Genomic DNA, 18,019 nt, shown 5'->3' on the forward strand with positions numbered 1-18,019 from the left:
TTTAGGATTGTTCTGGTGTTAGGTGCTTTGCATTTCAGTATAATTTCAGAACCCACTTGTCAGTTTTTCATACACACACACACACACACACACACACACACACACACACAACCTTATTGGAATTTTTATTGGGTTTTTGCTGATTCGATAGTTCATTTTGGAGGAGAAATGAGATCTTTACAATATCTGTTCATCTAGTTCATTTATTTAGTTCTTAATTTTTCTCAATATGTTTTAGGTTTTTTTTGTAGAGGCCGTGTATATCCTTTGTTGGATTTATTTTTTGTAGGATTTATTTTTAGGTGTTTGTTTGTTTGTTTTTGCGGTACGCGGGCCTCTCACTGTTGTGGCCTCTCCCGTTGCGGAGCACAGGCTCCGGACGTGCAGGCTTAGCGGCCATGGCTCACGGGCCCAGCCGCTCCACGGCATGTGGGATCTTCCCGGACCGGGGCCCGAACCCGTGTCCCCTGCATCGGCAGACGAACTCTCAACCACTGCGCCACCAGGGAAGCCCTAATTTTTATTTTTTTAATAAATTTATTTTATTTATTTATTTTCGGCTGTGTTGGGTCTTTGTTGCTGTGCTCGGGCTTTCTCTAGTTGCAGTGAGCGGGAGCTACTCTTCCTTGCGGTGCACAGGCTTCTCATTGCGGTGGCTTCTCTTGTTGCGGAGCACGGGCTCTAGGCTCGCAGGCTCAGTAGTTGTGGCACACGGGCTTAGTTGCTCCACAGCATGTGGGATCTTCTGGGACCAGGGCTGGAACCTGTGTCCCCTGCATTGGCAGGCGGATTCTCTAGCACTGCGCCACCAGGGACACCCTAAGTGTTGTTTTTAAATTGTTACCATTAGGTAGAAATACAGTTGCCATGTTTTTTTACAGTTAACTTTTGTATATTGACGTTATATTCACCAACCTTACTAAGTTTATTAATTGATTATAGTAGTTTAGCTGAGGATTCTTTTGGATGTCGTGTTGCACACACTCATGTTGTCTGCAGATAATGACATTTTTATTGTTTCCTTTCTAATTCTTGTACATTACTTTATTGCATTGTCTAAGAAGTGGAAATGTTTGTTGAATAGTAGTGGTTAGTGGAGGCATCTTTGTATCATTCCCGATGTCAGAGGGAAAGTTTTCAATAGTTCACTATTAAGAATGACTTGTTTTGTTTTGAATATTTTTTTATTAGATTCAGGGAAGTTTCCTTTTGTTCCTAGTTTTTATCCCGCATGGATGAATTTTTAAAAATACTGATTGGTTGTTAATTTATCACATGTTTTTCCAGTTTCTGATCAGGTGATAGTGTGATTTTCTGGTTATTTTGTTATTGTAGTGAATTATATACTATATTTTTTAGTGCTAAGACTGACCTGCAAGGACCAAGTATTCTTTTTATGTATTACTGGATTCCTGGATTTTGTTTGCTGGTATTTTGTTTAGAGTTTTTGCATCTATATTCATAAATGAGATTGACTTAAAAATTTACTTTCTTATGATGTCCTTGTCACACTTTGCTATCAAGATTATGCTGGCTTTATAAAATGAATCATGGAATGTTTTATCTTTGTATTTTCTCTGGAAGAGCTTGGATAAGATTGATGTGATTTCATTTTAAAATAATGATATAGTTTCCTTTGTGGGGACGTTTTTCTTTCATAGATACAGAATTTTTCAGATTAAAAATTTTTGGTGTCAGTTTTGATATTGAGTTTTTCTGGAAATGTGTCTATTTCGTGTAAATTTTCAAATTCATTGGCATAGTGTTGTTCATAATACCCTCTTTTTTCCTGTAGGATTTGTAGTGATGTCCTCTCACTCCTGACACTGATAATCTGCTCCACCCTTTTTAAAATGAGCCTCACCAGAGCTTTATCAATTTTACTAATCTCAATCATCTCTTTTAATTACTTGAGCATATTACTGTGCAAGATAATAATCCAAGGCAATAAAAGTAGCCTCACAGGGAATCCACATATTATCTTGGATTCTAGTCACAACTGTTGCCGTACGTGCCACCTACTGTATATAAAATTGTGAAGTTAATTTGAGGCTCTGCGTGACACCAAGCTAGTCCTAGAGTTTTGCTCTGGGCAGGCAGTTAGATGAAGGGGATCGAGCACGTGTAGATCAGTCAGGGATTTACATCCTTCCCAACTGGGCTTTGGGCTGGTCTATTTCTGACATACTCTAAACTCTCAGGGTGTAGCAGTTAGGGTTCTAGCTGAACGCCTGGGGTATTTACCCTCCTCTGGAGTGGCTTTTTTGTTAAAAAAAAAAAAAAAAAAACACCAAGGTCTGCCGTGCTGTTGAATTTCCGGTAGTCTGGATTTTGTTGACTGCGTACCTATGGTGCCTTCTGTACGCTGGTAGTCGGATGCGGCGGCTCGATCTGATTCAGATTCAGGACGCACAGGATGCCAGCTGTCTCTCAGTTTACAGTGTTGAGATGGATCAGTGACTCAGTTTGGGCTTCGTCAGGTTGATTTGTGCTTTAGGAGTGTCTACCTTCACCCGAGGGTTTTAGAGCCGGTGGTGGGCACTGTCCTGGTCCATCATTTCATTAGGAAGCAAAATGGTGGTAGTCTAATGTCATCATTCCTTCTGTTATTATTAGCTTGATGAATTTTTTTTTAACTCAGTGTGTATTACAACACCTCCCCGCCCCAACCAGGCACAGACAGTTTTCTTCAAGTTTATTTCTGATTACTGTTCTTTTTACAGAATTTTGACCTTTTTTCCTCCCTAAGGAGCAATGATTAATATTTTAGTTATCTTTTCTTTGCTCTCCATGTTCATCTTTCCTCTGTGTATTTTTTAAATTGGTTTTATCTTTGTGCCTTCTTTTTCTTTTATTATTTACCTTTGTTTTATCTTTCTTTAAGAGTCCATGTTGTATTACATTCTGTTGCAGCCATAAATCTATTCCCTAAAGTTTTCTTTTAGCTTATTTTGTAGAGAATGTCCAGAGGTCATTTCTCTCTCTGAATATTCTGGAAGATGATCTTTTCCTTATTACATAGGGTTGTTGTTGTTTTTTTGGTTGGTTGGTTTGGTTTTTGCGGTACGCAAGCCTCTCACCGCCATGGCCTCTCCCGCTGCGGAGCACAGGCTCCGGACGCGCAGGCTCAGCGGCCATGGCTCACGGGCCCAGCCGCTCCGCGGCACGTGGGATCCTCCCGGACCGGGGCACGAACCTGCGTCCCCCGCATCGCCAGGCGGACTCTCAACCACTGCGCCACCAAGGAAGCCCTGTTGTTGTTTTTTAAATACACATGTGAATTTTATCTAGGTGTGGTGTTTGCACATGGTGTGAGCGACCTATTCTTTCTTCTCTTCCTTTCCTTTTTGGGCGGCGGTCTGATTTCTTCTGAGAGCAGCGGTCGGGGTGTAAGTTGGCCTGATGCTCCCAGTTCAATCCCCTGTTCCTAATGAGAGACTGTTGTATCTGCTCTATTGCACTGATATCTATACCTGCCTCTGTTTCCTGGTTCTCTAATCCTTCAAAGCTATGAAGTAATAATGTATATGCATATCCCTGTTTTCTTAGACTGAGGCCTGACCCTAAAGGATAGCAACATTTCCCAATACTGGATAGGAGATGGGCATTCCCGGCAGAGTGGTCGGCATATGGAGAAGCCTGGAGGCATAAAGCAGCACAGACTGTTGGGAAAATTTCAAGGTTGTTTTGGTGCTAGTTTTTTTTTTGTTTGTTTTTTTGTTTTTACATCTTTATTGGAGTATAATTGCTTTACAATGGTGTGTTAGTTTCTGCTTTATAACAAAGTGAATCAGTTATACATATACATATGTTCCCGTATCTCTTCCCTCTTGCATCTCCCTCCCTCCCACCCTCCCTATCCCAGCCCTCTAGGTGGTCGTAAAGGTGCCAGTATTTTTGTATAATACCTGTTACTTGGTGTCTTAAAGCCTTTGCAAACTTCTTCAAGGCTTTGCAGTTCTTCAAAATGTTCTCATGGCTTTAGGATTCCAGTGTTTCCAACTGTTCAGTAGGCACTCATTCTCCTGGGCTCCCTTATTGTAATGAATCTCCTTTTAACGTGCCACAATCTCAATATGTTAAAAGGAGATTTAGTATCTTTCCCCACAAATCAAATGATTTTTCCCGTCCACTTGTTACTTTTCCATCTCTAAAGCTTGACAACCTTGGAGTCACGTTTAACTTGACGACCTTGGAGTCATCTTTACCTTGAGGCTTGAATGGTTTTCTCTATTCAGAGTCCTGACGGCTGTTGAATCTCCAGCCCGCTTTCTTCATGACTCATCCCAGCTCCGTTTTTGTCTTGTTTTTCTCTCCTGTAGGCCTGTTACTGTGCCTGGAGAGGTCTCTGCCTCCTGCTGCCCACCTCTTGCCCCTTCAGTCTCTTCTCCATATGGCTGCCAGGTTTATGCGGTTTCAGGAATGCCTCTTTCCTTCCATCACTCTTCTCTCCAGGACCTCTGATACCTGATCCCCTAGAGTGGACAAAATCTGCCTGTCTGGGCTCTTTTCCCTCACCTTCCACAGAACAAACTGTTGTCAGCTAGACTGCACTTCACTCTGCCGTGGATATACCCGGCCACCAAGTTTTACATTCTTACTATTTTATTTTATTTTTTAAAAATTTTAAATATTTATTGATTTGGCTGTTCCAGGTCTTAGTTGCGGCATGCAGGACCTTTGTTGCGGCACGCGGGCTCTAGTTCCCTGACCAGGGATCAAACCTGGGCCGCCTGCATTGGGAGCACTTAACCACTGGAGCATCAGGGAAGCCCCACGTTCGTACTATTTTAATAGGAATTCCTTTATCCGTCCTTTTAACCTACTAGTCTTTAAAAAGAACATCAGAGACCCTCTAGGTCTGGACTTAGTACCTAGTTGTACGGTTTCCGACAAGATGGCCATGACCTTCAGTGGGGTTTGTCGTGTGTTCCGCTCCAGAGTTTCTCTGTTTAAAAGGCTTGTTCATCTTTCTTTTTTTGTATCACTCTCTTTTCAGTGCCTTATATTATGTCTTGTTTGCTTAGTGTATCTTTATTGTCCTCATCCCCTAGAGCGTATAAGAAGGTGCTTAGTATCTTCCTCATGTATTCAAATGCTTAATAATGAGTTTACTTTGAACTTAAGGCCTCCAGAGAAATTAGCAACACATCGCCCTCCTTCCGTGTGACTTGGGGAGGACAAATGTGGTACAGTACTGGTTTCAGCGCAGGAGCCCAACATTTGAGCTAATTTTCAAGATAGAAGCTTAGCTTTTTAAGCACTTCAGTTTACTATTTCCACTTAAACCTCTATTACTGCTTCGCTTTGGCAAGCATAGGATACTGATGATTATTCAACCTTGTTTTTTTGGTGAGATTTACCCATCTCTGTAATCTTCGTCCTCAGAAAAGTCCCCAACACATGATAGACACACACGTTGGAATGATTTCTGATTGCAAATGTCCTCATTAGGATCTGTTACCATGCCGTACATGCTACGGGATGTTAAACGGAATTGGCGTATTTTGACTTCCTTGGAGGTTTTGGGGTTTTTTGTTTTGTTTTGGCAGTCTGTAATTATTTTCCTCTTACAAAAGAGTGACATGCAGAATTTGTAGCTTCACGATCGACTCTTATCTCATTTTTGAAGGAAAAAGTGGAAGTTGTATATATAACAATTCATTGAGATGTGTAGTTATGATTTGTCAAATTTCCTGAGTATAAATTAAACTCAATAAAAAATTAAAATGTTGAGATTGCCTCTCCTTAGTTTTCTCGCCCTTAATAAAATCTGTTTTTATTGTCTCTCGTTGCCTTTTTGTCCTGTGGGTGGCAGAGAGAGGCTGGCCTAGTTAGACTAGAGACTAGGTGGAAGGTGCCAGGCTGCTGGGTGGGTGGCCTGAGAGCCAGCCCGGGTTCTTGGAGGTCTGATGCCGGACACGAGAAAGCCAACGGCTTCAGGCCCAGCGGTCACCCAGGGAGGGGCAAGTAACTACTGTGGCCTCAGGCAAACAGTTATCAGTTTAGCAATCAGGCAAACAGCCCAAATCAGTGAGCTCAGGGCAGGGCCCTTGCTTGCCTTTGTCTTATTCCCAAGCGCTAATCTAGGTAGGAAGTGCATTCCACATCCGAGCCTCCGTTGGGAGGGAAGCAAAGATAAAGGAGAACAGCTGCTGAGGTGGTTCTGATCACTTAAACTTTTTTTTGGCCGCCTTTCTCCTTTCAGCATCATTCACTGCAACGTTCAGAATATAATGGGCTCGACAGTGCCTCCTGGTGGCCACTGCCAGGACTTTCAGCCTTTCTGAACACAGGTTGTTGGTTAGAAGCCCCTCGGTACTGCCTGGGGAGCTGAGCACCACTGGTCCTCGGCCTTTTCTAAGATCCTCTTGCCTTTAGATTTAGAATCACCCGAAGTAAAGGGTCTGCTTCCCGGTGCAGCTGAGGTGCCTTCAGCCCCACCAGGACTGGAGCATCTAGCAGCAATCCTAACCGCTCTTGATTTTCCATAATTCCCAGAGTCAGTTCTCAGAAATCATTCCATGTGAATTAAAAAAACCCCAAAGGCAAAAGTGCTCCTAGTATTAATTCTGAGCAATGATTACCCTACTGATGAGGAAGGTTTTTATCTTCTAGACTAGTGGCTCTTAAAAATTTTTGAGGGCCCCCCAAGAGCTTTTGTTTATATTTCATGATATTTACTGTGTTTAGAAAGTAAAACATAGATTTTAAATATTTATCAACTCATTTAAAACTAAACCTATAACAAGTTGACATAAATGATTTTTATGAAAAAACCCCTATATTTTCCAAAGCAAAAAAAATTAGAAGAGTAAAAATGTTTTACACTTAAAAAAAAAACTCTTTAATAATAACCTTTCCAGATAATTGTGGATATTCTCCTTTGATACTGTACCCAAACTTGGCCACCGGTATTTCCTTAAAGATGAGTTGCAATGTGGAATCTGAAACTACCTTAATGAGCGTTTCATACCTCGTACACTCATGAGAGAATGAGTGTGAAAAAGCAAATGACATGTTGTTTGAATAATGACCCGTGGCTTCATGAAGCCATGAAGCATATATTATTATTTCCATTTGACAGATGAGGGAATTGAATCTAGGAAGTACCACTTAATAGGCTCTCTGTAGGAGAACTGCTTGTGGTTTGGAATTGCCCATTATGGGTGAGATTTAATTTTAGGGATAGATTAATTGTGCAAATGATAAAGGTCCCCTGTTCAAATTACTGTGTGGTTTGTCTCCTGATTGGATCCTGTGGATATATGCAGTTGTTTTTTTTTTTAACACTGTATTTTATTTTTATCTATTCTAGACATATTCTGGACTCTTCTGTGTAGTCATAAATCCTTACAAGAATCTTCCCATTTACTCTGAGAATATTATTGAAATGTACAGAGGGAAGAAACGTCACGAGATGCCTCCACACATCTATGCCATATCTGAATCAGCTTACAGATGCATGCTTCAAGGTAACTGGAAATGTTAGAATGCTACTCGGAATTTCTTAAATATAATTTGGGTTTTTTTAGAATGCCTCAATCTTTTCTACAGAGGGCTTTACTTTTTTTTTTTTTTAAGATTAGAAAGAAAAGTGATAGATGTTTATTGTAGAAAAATTATGAATTCTTAAGATTAGACTAGGCAATATGACCGTCTTCTATAGGCATCCGGTAAGTATGCTTGGGGCTTCATAAATACTCCATGTTAATTTTTCTGTTAAGAAGCATCTAGTTTTTATATATATTTGATCTCTCCACCACAAGCCAGTATAATCAAAGCTCTACTGCATTCGTCTTTAAAACCAACAGGAAGAATAATAGAAAAGGTGGATGCATCATTGGGGAAAGAAAGATTATAAAATATTTTTTATTTAAATGCATGAAAAAGGACCCAACAAAAGTTAAACAGCATGTGTGGAGTTGGTGGGTTTTGATTGTTTCCTTTTTGGGTTTTGAATGAAATATAAATTTGAAGAGTCCTTAATTGGAATTATGGCTTCAGACGCAATGATTTATGGAGGAATTTTTTTTGAAAACTAGAACGGAGCAGTTTTGAATGCATTTAACATTACTGAGTAACAAGACTGCATTTATTTTTTTTTCCTTTTAAATTTTTTTAAATTTTAATTTTCTCGAAGCATAGTTTGATTTGCAATGTTGTGTTAATTTCCGGTGTACAACAAAGTGATTCAGTTATATACATATACATGTTCTTTTTCTTTTTTTCTTTTTTTTTCTTTTGGTCACGCCACATGGCTTGTGGAATCTCAGTTCCCTGACCAGGGATGGAACCTGGGCCCCGGCAGTGACCCCGGTGGCCCCTAACTACTGGACCACCAGGGAACTCCCTTATATATGCTTTTTCCTTCTTTTCCATTATGGTTTATCACAGGGTATTGAATATAGCTCTCTGTGTTAGACAGACTGCATTTAAACGTGGGACTTCCTAGCACTATGTGAAATCTTATAGTAACTCTCCCTCTCTCTCCTTTTATTTTTTTAAAAACGAATTCTGTAAAGTAAAATAAAATCTACGAGGTCTTCAGGAAGCAGAGTATGCTGCATCCACCTGTCATCAAATCTCAGGTCCTGGAAAGGCTGCCTGGGTGCTGGGTCTAAAGGGTAGTGTGAGGGAGTTGATACCCATTTCCTAGTCAGGTATCATCTGGATTCTTCTTATATACCAGGTCCTCGGAGGCAAACAGGAGGTGCTTTAGGACTAGAATAGTGGCATCGATGGGTAAGAAGACGTTCAGAGTCCAAAATGAGCTTAGGCTTAAAAAAGATTCAATTTAATAACCCTTTCTAAGGTTCAGAGCCAAGAATGTTAAGAAATGGCCATGACTGTGGTAAACTGCAGTCAGGTGACGGAGAAGGAAAATCATCAGCTTTTGTTTTGTGTCTCATTCTGTGTCTCCATTAAGAAGAATGATCTTTACATGCAGAAAAGTATTTGTATGAATGAGCAAACTGCCTTATATGGGAGAAGAAATTGGCCAAAGTACACTCCTCCTCTGATTGAATCCATATTGTCTCTTCTAAACAAATACATTCTCACAGCTGAGACTACCGAACCCCTGTTCTTCGAAGTATTATATAGAACAGGAGTTTCCAGAAGGCGGGGATGGTCTCACATTATATAATTCTAATTTTTAAAAAGAGGAAGAGGCTCCCCTTTATATTAAGATCAAGAGCTCCCACTCTTGATCTATACCTGCCAAGAAACATTCTAGAATCTACTGTTAATAATCTAGAAACAGCATGAACATATTCCTCACATTACTTTACACTGAGTAGGAAGTGGAATATAGTAGACAGTGTTATCAGAGAATTAGGACTTCTCCATGGCGTTCCATGGCCCCTGTGATCTCCTCGTGGTTGCATGCTGCAAAGTTGTGCCTGAGATGCTGGTTAATGATAGAGGTTGGCCAGGCGTCAGGGTGTGCACCAAGGGGTTTGTGCCCTTTCCAACATTCTAATCAACATACTTGAAGACATAGGATGCATGCCTGTAAAATTTATAGATGACATGAAACTGGGAGGAAAAAGAAATACATTTGATGAAAAGAAACAGAGTTTTTAAAAGCTCTTGACAGGTTGAATGGTGAATTGACTCTAGTTAAGAGGGATAAATGTTAATGCCCCACTACTGGGTTTCCAAACCAACTGTATGAATACAGAATGAGGAAGATGTGGCTTACCAGTATATGGTATTATTAATATCATCACTAATGCTAGAATGAACCTGTATTGAATATCATTATGTGCCAGGCACTGGGCTAAATGCTTTATGTGTATTATTTAATCCACAACAATCCTATAAAGTAAATAGAATTACTGTCCCTATTTTGCTGAGGCACAAAAAGTTAAATAACTTGACCAAGAAAATGTAAATAGTAAGAGGTATATGAACGAGGATTCAAAACCAAGGCAACGTGACACATTCTTATCCACAATCAAACTGCCACGTGAACGTTAAAAGAATTAGTTGATAGTTTTGATTATGTAATAATTTAAAACAGACAATAAAAAACAAAAAAAACACCCCACTCTAACCAATTCTGCTGTATTTTGTTCTATAGGTAGGGGGCTACCTGCTGATATAGGGTACAACACAGTCGGGTGGGACGTCTGCTAGAGCAGTCAGACAACAGTCAACAACAGCAACTGCTCATGAAGCTCAGACCAGCTACCGATGCTTATCCATCTAGGTTTTCAATTACAGTCGTGAGCAAATAGCTAAACGTCAGTGGGCCTACGAAGAGGACCTGTAGCTTGACGGGACCATGTGGAGGATTCAGAGCAGATGGTCCTACTGAACAGAGTTTGGTTTTTTAACACAAAAAAACAGAAGAGAGCTTACTTTTTTCCCTTAACTTTAGATTCTAGGGGATATTGCATCAATAAAATGCAGAGGGACTTCCCCGGTGGTCCAGTGGTTAAGACTCCGTGCTCCCAGTGCAGGGGGCATGGGTTCGATCCCTGGTTAGGGAATGAAGATCACAACGTGCCGCGTGGCACGGCCCCCCCCCCCAAAAGCAACCAGTGGGACTTTGGAAAAAAAAAAATGCAGAGTGTGCCTGGCACATAGTAGTTGTTCAAGAAATATTCATTGACTGCATGCGTGAAAGTAGAGTTCTTGGACATATACTTGCTTGCAAAAGTCATCAACTCTGAAAGCATGGGATAGCAGAATTGACATAATTGGACTAAAGCAATGAATTGGAAGACCGACTCAAGGAGTTCTTCCAGAATACACAGCAAAAAGAAACTGATGGAAATTATGGCAGAAAGAGTAGGAAACGTGGTATAGACTCTCCATATCTGTAGACTCTCAGGGGCCATGAGAGAAGTGATATTTTTGAAAAAGTTCACCAGAGCTGAAGAAGGACTTGAGTCTTGAAGCTGAGAGGGTCCCCTAGTGCCAGGCAGGAACCTTGAAAGGAGACACATGCCTGGTCTAACGCAGCGTGGTGTGGATAGGGCGACATCAGGTGATCTCGGTGGAGAGGGCGTCAGTGGGCTCAGACTTCTCATTCGCAGTCCTGCGTGTTAGAAACTGAACGCAGCACACTGAGACCTGTGCCCGGTAGGTAATCACGCGAGGGGACCTAAGGCCATTACTATTCCAGGCTCCCCCAGCACCCCGTGTGCGCCTCGTCCTCTGCCCCTCCCCGTGGCCGTCCACCCCAGCCAGCTTCCACTCAGTAGCAGCCAACACGGCCACCCACCTTCTGTTGACCTAGACGGATGTAAAGGCAAATTTTGCTGTTAACAGTAGTTGCGGGGCGGGGGGGCCCATGCGTATCTAAGACCTGAGATTCTACCTTCTTCCTGGAGTCTTAGAATGAAATCCACGTCTCCTTGTTCTTTTGTTTCCCGGTCACATCTTCGTTTTCCGTAATGCTCTCTTTTCATTTCTGCCTCAGGTAACTCCCACTCTGTGATGTGCAAACTTCCCTATGTGTTCAATGTCTTCGTCAAGTGTTTTCTTTTCCTCCGGGCTTTAACTGAAACTTGGCTTTCCCCTGAGTATGGGCCCTCCACTCCGATCCTATGCGCTAGGAGATGGGGTCAGTGTCCTTACTCGCAGTGCATCTGCTGGACTATTAACAAATACTCTTTACCCCTTGAAAACACTGCCCCTCCTCTGCCTGCCCCTCATCGCTTGTAGCAGCATTCTTCTGGGTCCCCCTCCTCCCTCCTCCTCCCCTCCCTCCTCCTCCCCTCCCTCCTCCTCCCCTCCCTCCTCCTCCCCTCCCTCCTAGTGCGTCTGTCTGGCCCCCAACACGACTGTCGTTTCCTCCCTGCCTCAAGCCCTGCCATAACCCTGTGTTACTTCCTAGTTTTTCGTGAACAGCCAGCCCCCGGTCTCTTAATCTCCTCTTAATCTTCTTCCCTTCTGACTTACGCTGCTGACACCCTAGACTGTGCCACCTTCTGAAATGATCTTATTTTTCAAATATTTCAGAAATTCTATTGCAAAATCCTTCCGTCCTGGCAGTGCAGTCAGCAAGTCTCCTGACCATGTTCTTTGACTCCGTTTAGATCTTGGGTCCAAACGCTGTTCTCCTTTTCCCCTGTGGATTCTCAGAACTGCCTTGACTTTCTTCCTTGTGTAGTTTACATTTTATAGTCTGTCATTTCAGCGTCTTCTGTCAGTATCCTACGCCCCCTGTCCCTTTGTTCTTTCGTTACACTTATTTGGCAAAATTCTCACCCTAAGTCAGTCAAGACATTTGTCTTTTTTTAAGGCTCTTCCTTGGGTTGCTGATACCTCTGGAGTCTTCTGTTCATACAGCTGAACAGATCAATACTCCTGTTAATTTCGTGATCATGAGCCCAGACTTCACGCAGAACACTGCTTCCCTGATTGTCAATTAAGATTATAACCTCACTCTCCCTAATGATTGTCTCAAGCCCCTGCCCACTTCAGCTCCCTAGGTCCCTGCGTCCCCTTCTCCTCCCCAGCTGGTGGCTTCTTCCCCTGATCCATGGAGAAATTAGAAGCCACCAGAGAGGAGCTACCGCAGCTTCCTGAGCCAGATTTACAAACCGTCCTGTCCTGCGCCCACTCCTGTGAAGGCCGTCTTCCCAGCTCCTTCACCTCTGATGCCCATCCCATCTCTCCTAGGAATCCGTCTCAGGAAGCTCACAGTGTTGACTGTCTTCTGCTTCCCTTTTTAGAGGCTCCTAATGTTAGCGTAAAATGTGCTGAAGTTTTCCCCGTTACTTTAAAAAAGAAAATTCTCTCTTCCATCCTCTCCTTCCCTTCACAGCCATGTTTCTTGAAAGCATCTGCCGGTTGGTGGGTAGATATGGTTGGTGGTAGGAACCTGTGAAAGCGCTCCTGTTTTCTCAGGGAAAGGTGAAGCAGGGTCCCAGCTGAGAGTGAGGCGGAGGGAGCAGAGATGGGAGATTTAAGAGAGGAACAGTGTGACATAATTCTCTAGAAGACTCAGATAATACTTCCATTTATGCCGTTGACATTGTGTCACATACTTAACAGCTATTGGAAATACAGGGGAAATGTGACCCACAATTATAGAGGGAGCTTTAATGTGTTTCTCTCAGAATTTGAGATAAGTAGGGAAAAGAAAGAGTATAAAGAATGTGATCAACAGTATTTAGCAAGCTTGAATTGGAAAATGTATATACAGTACTGCTGCCCATCGAGCAGAAAACATTTACAACCTTGGCTTGTAATTTTGATGCTAAGTCACCAATAAAAATCTCAAATCAGGCCACGTTCTCTGACCACAGTGCAGTAAGACAAGGTATTAACAGATTTCCACTTGGGTTTGTTTTGTAGGAGTTTTGTTTAATGAGTTCTTCTTACTGTTTTTGCTGTTAGCCATTCATCTATATGGCTTTTTGGTAAAAGAAGAAATCAAAACTGCTATTACAGGTTCTTTAGAAGTTAACCACAACAAAATATCATATGTAAAAAATTGATGGCTTAAGGCAAAAACTGCTTTAAGAAAGAATTCATAGCTGTAATTTTTTTTTTTTTTGCGGTACACGGGCCTCTCACTGCTGTGGCCTCTCCCGTTGTGGAGCACAGGCTCCGGACGCGCAGGCTCAGTGGCCGTGGCTCACGGGCCCAGCCGCTCCGCGGCACGTGGGATCCTCCCGGACCGGGGCACGAACCCGCGTCCCCTGCATCGGCAGGTGGACTCTCAACCACTGCGCCACCAGGGAAGCCCCTATAAATATTTTTATTAGTAAACAAAAATTTATATACAAGCCTTTTTACTCACAAGATAGATAAAAGACAACTTTATGATAATCTATTAAGCTGTATTGTCTCATGAGCTTTTCTGTGTGTCATTTCACACACACGAAAGAAGTTCTTTAAAAGTACAGCCTGGATGTTAACTTAAGACTTCTTGTGATCATTTTGCAGTATATACAAATATTGAATCATGGTGTACACCTGAAACTAATATAACGTTACATGTCAGTTATACCTCAATTTTTAAAAAAGTACAGCATGAAATGAACCTAAACAAGAGGAAAAACATAAAGTTGTTAAGTAAAACTTGAACTGGTTCCACAAAAAGACCGTAAAATAGACAAACAATTTGGCAAGTGTGACTAAGAGAGAACCACCAGGAAGAATAAAGGTTTTATAACACTATAAACAGAGACAAAATTGACTCAAAATAAGGTGGAAAACTTAGAACAATGCCAGTGGGAGAAATGGTAAAGATTGTCAGAGGTTTTACCTTTATGTCTCAACGACACAAGGCCCAGATAATTTTAGTGGTGAAGTCTGTCAGATCTCAAGGACTAGATAATTCCTGTGTTATCTAAATGGTTTTAGACCATTAAACAATGCAGAAGCGTCTGGATAACATCAAGATCAGAAATTGTCAAAGAACTTTGAATGCTTAAATTACTTTTTACTTTTTGTTAAAAAGTAATACGTGAAGATAGTTGAAACAAGCAAACACACCGTATACAGCAAGGCTTACATTATTGAAAAAGAAACAAGAGATACCTGTCCTACCCCTGCCCATTCTGGATTTCCTCTTTAGAGAAAACCATATTTTAATCTGTTTCTTGTATATGTATATATTTCTAAGTAACAGGCTTGTGATAGTCTTTCTTTCTTTCTTTTTTAACTTCCAGTGTTTTCTATAGACTTCCTATTATGACAGAAGAGTTTTTAACTGCCCGCCCCCATCTTCCTGATAGGAGTCAAATCAACATTTTTTGGCATTTTAGTATTCAGCATTTAAACTATTCCTCCTATAATCACATTTCCTTTCTTACACAATTTGCTGTTTTCCCTGGGGTCAGTAATTTTCCTATTTGGGGGGAACAGAGTAGTTCTGCAGTTGCTACATTGATTTGACAGAACTACAAGTCTTCTTTCAATACGTAGACAAGTATCCCATAATTTATCAGTGTCTTTCCTCCCTTGGAGGCATACCTCTGGGGACCCTTTATCCTCCAGTCTGTACTTAGCGGTCTTCAGACTTGCCTTTGCCTGCGCTCTGGAAATTCCTTGCTTCTTTCTGTGGACTGCTGGATCAAAGGGTATGTGTGTTTTGAGGGTATGTGTGTTTTGTGTGTGCGTGTGTTTTATTTTTGGCCTCGCCTTGCGGCATGCGGGAGCTTAGTTCCCCGACCAGCAATCAAACCCGTGCCCCCTGCAGTGGAAGCACGGAGTCCTAACCACTGGACCACCAGGGAAGTCCTCCTTGCTTCTTTCCGTAGTTGTATTTCTTAATTTATGGATTCCATACGCTGTTGTTTTGGATGGAGAATAACCTCCAGTAGCTTCCTGAGAAACAATGGAAATAACCAGTTGTTCTACGAATAAGTAATTCCTTAAAAGGATGGCTCATTTATATAGTGGGATCCTGAGCCGCAGTCTTGAAATGATGTCTGACACACCAAGGGATGTCCTAGTATAATAAGCACATATACTACCCCTCTCTTGCTTTAAGAATAAGTTTTTTGAGACTAGGACTGATATACCTCAAAATGTGAATCTTTAAAATGTAGGTTAAAGGATTCTTTTTGAAAAATGTTGAAACTGGATACAAGTTTCTTACATTAGGAGAAAGAAAAGCAAGGAAAACAAACCATCGTTTAAAAGGAACATCAAGGAAGGCTTCCAAAGGTCAGAAAACAGGTTAACACCAAATACAGCGGCAAATATAAATACTTTTAACCCCCTGTAAATAACAGAGCCTAATATAATCATATGCCCCTTACAAGAGAGACATCTCAAAGTAGAAAAGGAATAGCAGTGCGGTGATGGGCATTTCCTCGGCCAAATGGGTACAAAAAGGGAGCACCAATTAAAGTCATCTCAAGTCTAAAGTAGACGTCACAGCAGAAACAGGGACAAAGGGCATTATTTTATGCCAGGAAAAGGAATGTTTTATAATGAATTACAGTTGCCTTGAATCTATGTATTGAATCTTATAATGTGGGAATACAGACAGTGGGAGACAGTAACACTCCTTACCCTGAGAGGCTGTCAAATGTAGGAAAACCCTTCCAGTGATTGTGTTACAGAGAACTGTTATCTCATTGAAGATACAGGAAAATAAATAAAGACAATATCATAGTGATAAGTGCTATGAAGAAAACTAAGAGGGTACAGGCATCAGAGTGAAGGGTTAGTGAGGGGATGAAACGGGGATTTCACTGGGTGATAAGTTTAAAAATGTACTTATTCTTTAGCCAGAAATATATATGGTAGCAGTAAACAAAAATAGGCAGAACCTGAATAAGAAATTGCAGAACTTTTTTAAAGTCTTAAAGGTGGAGGCACAGCATGTTGCTGGATGGGAAAACTAATATATACAATTTTAGTAGGCATCATTTGCATACAGTAATATTCAGCCTTTTTAGTGCATAGTTTTTTGACTTTTGACAAATGCATATAGTTGTGTAACGACAATCAAGGTATAGAACAGTTCTATCTTCCCCCCAAATTTCTACACTCTCCTTAGGGTAATTCCCTCCCCTCTAGTCCATGGCAACCACTGATTTTTTTTTTCCTTTGTCACTATAGTTTTGCCTTTTCCAGAACATCATGTAATCGTACACAAGTTAGCCTTTTGAGGGTGGCTTCTTTCACTAACATAGTACATTTGAGCGTCATCCACCAATACTTCACTCCTTTTTAGTTCTGAGTAGTATTCCATTGGATGCATGTTCCACAGTTTATTTATTCGCTTACCATTCGAAGGGCATTTAGATGGTTTCCAGTTCTTGGCAGTAAAGACACTAGAAACATTTGTATACAGGTTTTTTGAGTGTAAGTTTTCATTTCACTTGGCTCAATACCTAGGAGTAGGATTGCTCGGTCACGTGGTAGGTGTATGTTTAACTTTATAAGAAATTACCAAACTTTTTCCAAATGGCTGGGCCATTTTTCAACCTTACTAGCAATGGATGGAGAGTTCCAGTTCTGCATCCTGTCAGCACTTGGTATTGTCAGTTTTTTATTAAACTGTAGTCTCTCTGATAAGTGTGTAGTGATATTTCATTGTGGTCTTAAATTGCATTTCCCTAGTGACTAATGATATTAAGCATCTTTTGATGTGCTTATGCCACCTGTATGTCTTCTTTGGTGAAGTGTCCAAATCTTTTGACCATTTAAAAAAATTGGATGGTTTGTTTTCTTATTACTCTTTTTTTTAATTTTTTTTTTATTTTTATTTTTTTTTGCGGTACGCGGGCCCCTCACTGCTGCGGCCCCTCCCGTTGCGGAGCACAGGCTCCGGACGCGCAGGCCCAGTGGCCATGGCTCACGGGCCCAGCCGCTCCACAGCACAAACCCGCGTCCCCCGCATCGGCAGGCGGACTCCCAACCACTGCGCCACCAGGGAAGCCCTTATTACTCATTTTTGAGAATTCTTTGTCCTTTTTAGTTACAAGTCCTTTATTGGGTAAGTGATTTGCAATTTTCTCCCACTCCATCTGTGATCCATCTTGAGTTAATTTTCATGTATGGTGCAAGGTATGGATTGAAGGTCATCGTTTTGCTTGTGGATATCCAGTTGATCTTGGCACCATTTGTTGAGAAGACAATTTTTTTCTCCAGTGAATTGCCTTTTTCAGGATTCTCAGTTCCTTTGATCTGTCTGTCTGTCCTTTTGCAGATATCATACTGTCTTGGTTACAATAGCCATATAGTAAATCTTGAAATCAAATAGTGTATTTTCCACCATCATTCTTTAAAAATTATTTTCTCTATTCTAGTTGCTTTGTCTTTCAATATAAATTATAGAAATTCGCTTGTCATTTTCTAAAAAGGGTCCCACTCTTCACATTTTGATTGGATTGCATTGCCTCTATAGAACAATTAGAACAGCATTGACAATAGTTTTGAGTCTTCCAATCCATGAACATGGTTTATCTCTATTTATATAGATCTTTAATTTATTTCATCAGTATTTTATAGTCTTTAGTATATAGATCTTGCACATACTTTGTTAGATTTATATCTAAGTATAACATAGCCCTTAGTATAACTAAGCATTTCC

At 41.1% G+C, this 18,019-nt stretch overlaps 1 protein-coding gene across 7 annotated transcripts in view; it reads left to right on the plus strand.

The window, feature by feature from the left end:
• The window catches only part of MYH10 (myosin heavy chain 10), a 134,233-nt gene that overhangs the window by 13,481 nt on the left and 102,733 nt on the right, over window positions 1-18,019 (plus strand). For all 7 annotated transcript variants that reach the window (XM_067717129.1, XM_067717130.1, XM_067717134.1 and 4 more), the window contains exon 3: window positions 7,319-7,475. In XM_067717129.1, the coding sequence (XP_067573230.1) occupies window positions 7,319-7,475 (157 nt within the window). The remainder of the gene's footprint in view (window positions 1-7,318; window positions 7,476-18,019) is intronic.

Source organism: Pseudorca crassidens, chromosome 19, assembly GCF_039906515.1.
Source record: "Pseudorca crassidens isolate mPseCra1 chromosome 19, mPseCra1.hap1, whole genome shotgun sequence".
Lineage (NCBI taxonomy): Eukaryota > Metazoa > Chordata > Mammalia > Artiodactyla > Delphinidae > Pseudorca > Pseudorca crassidens.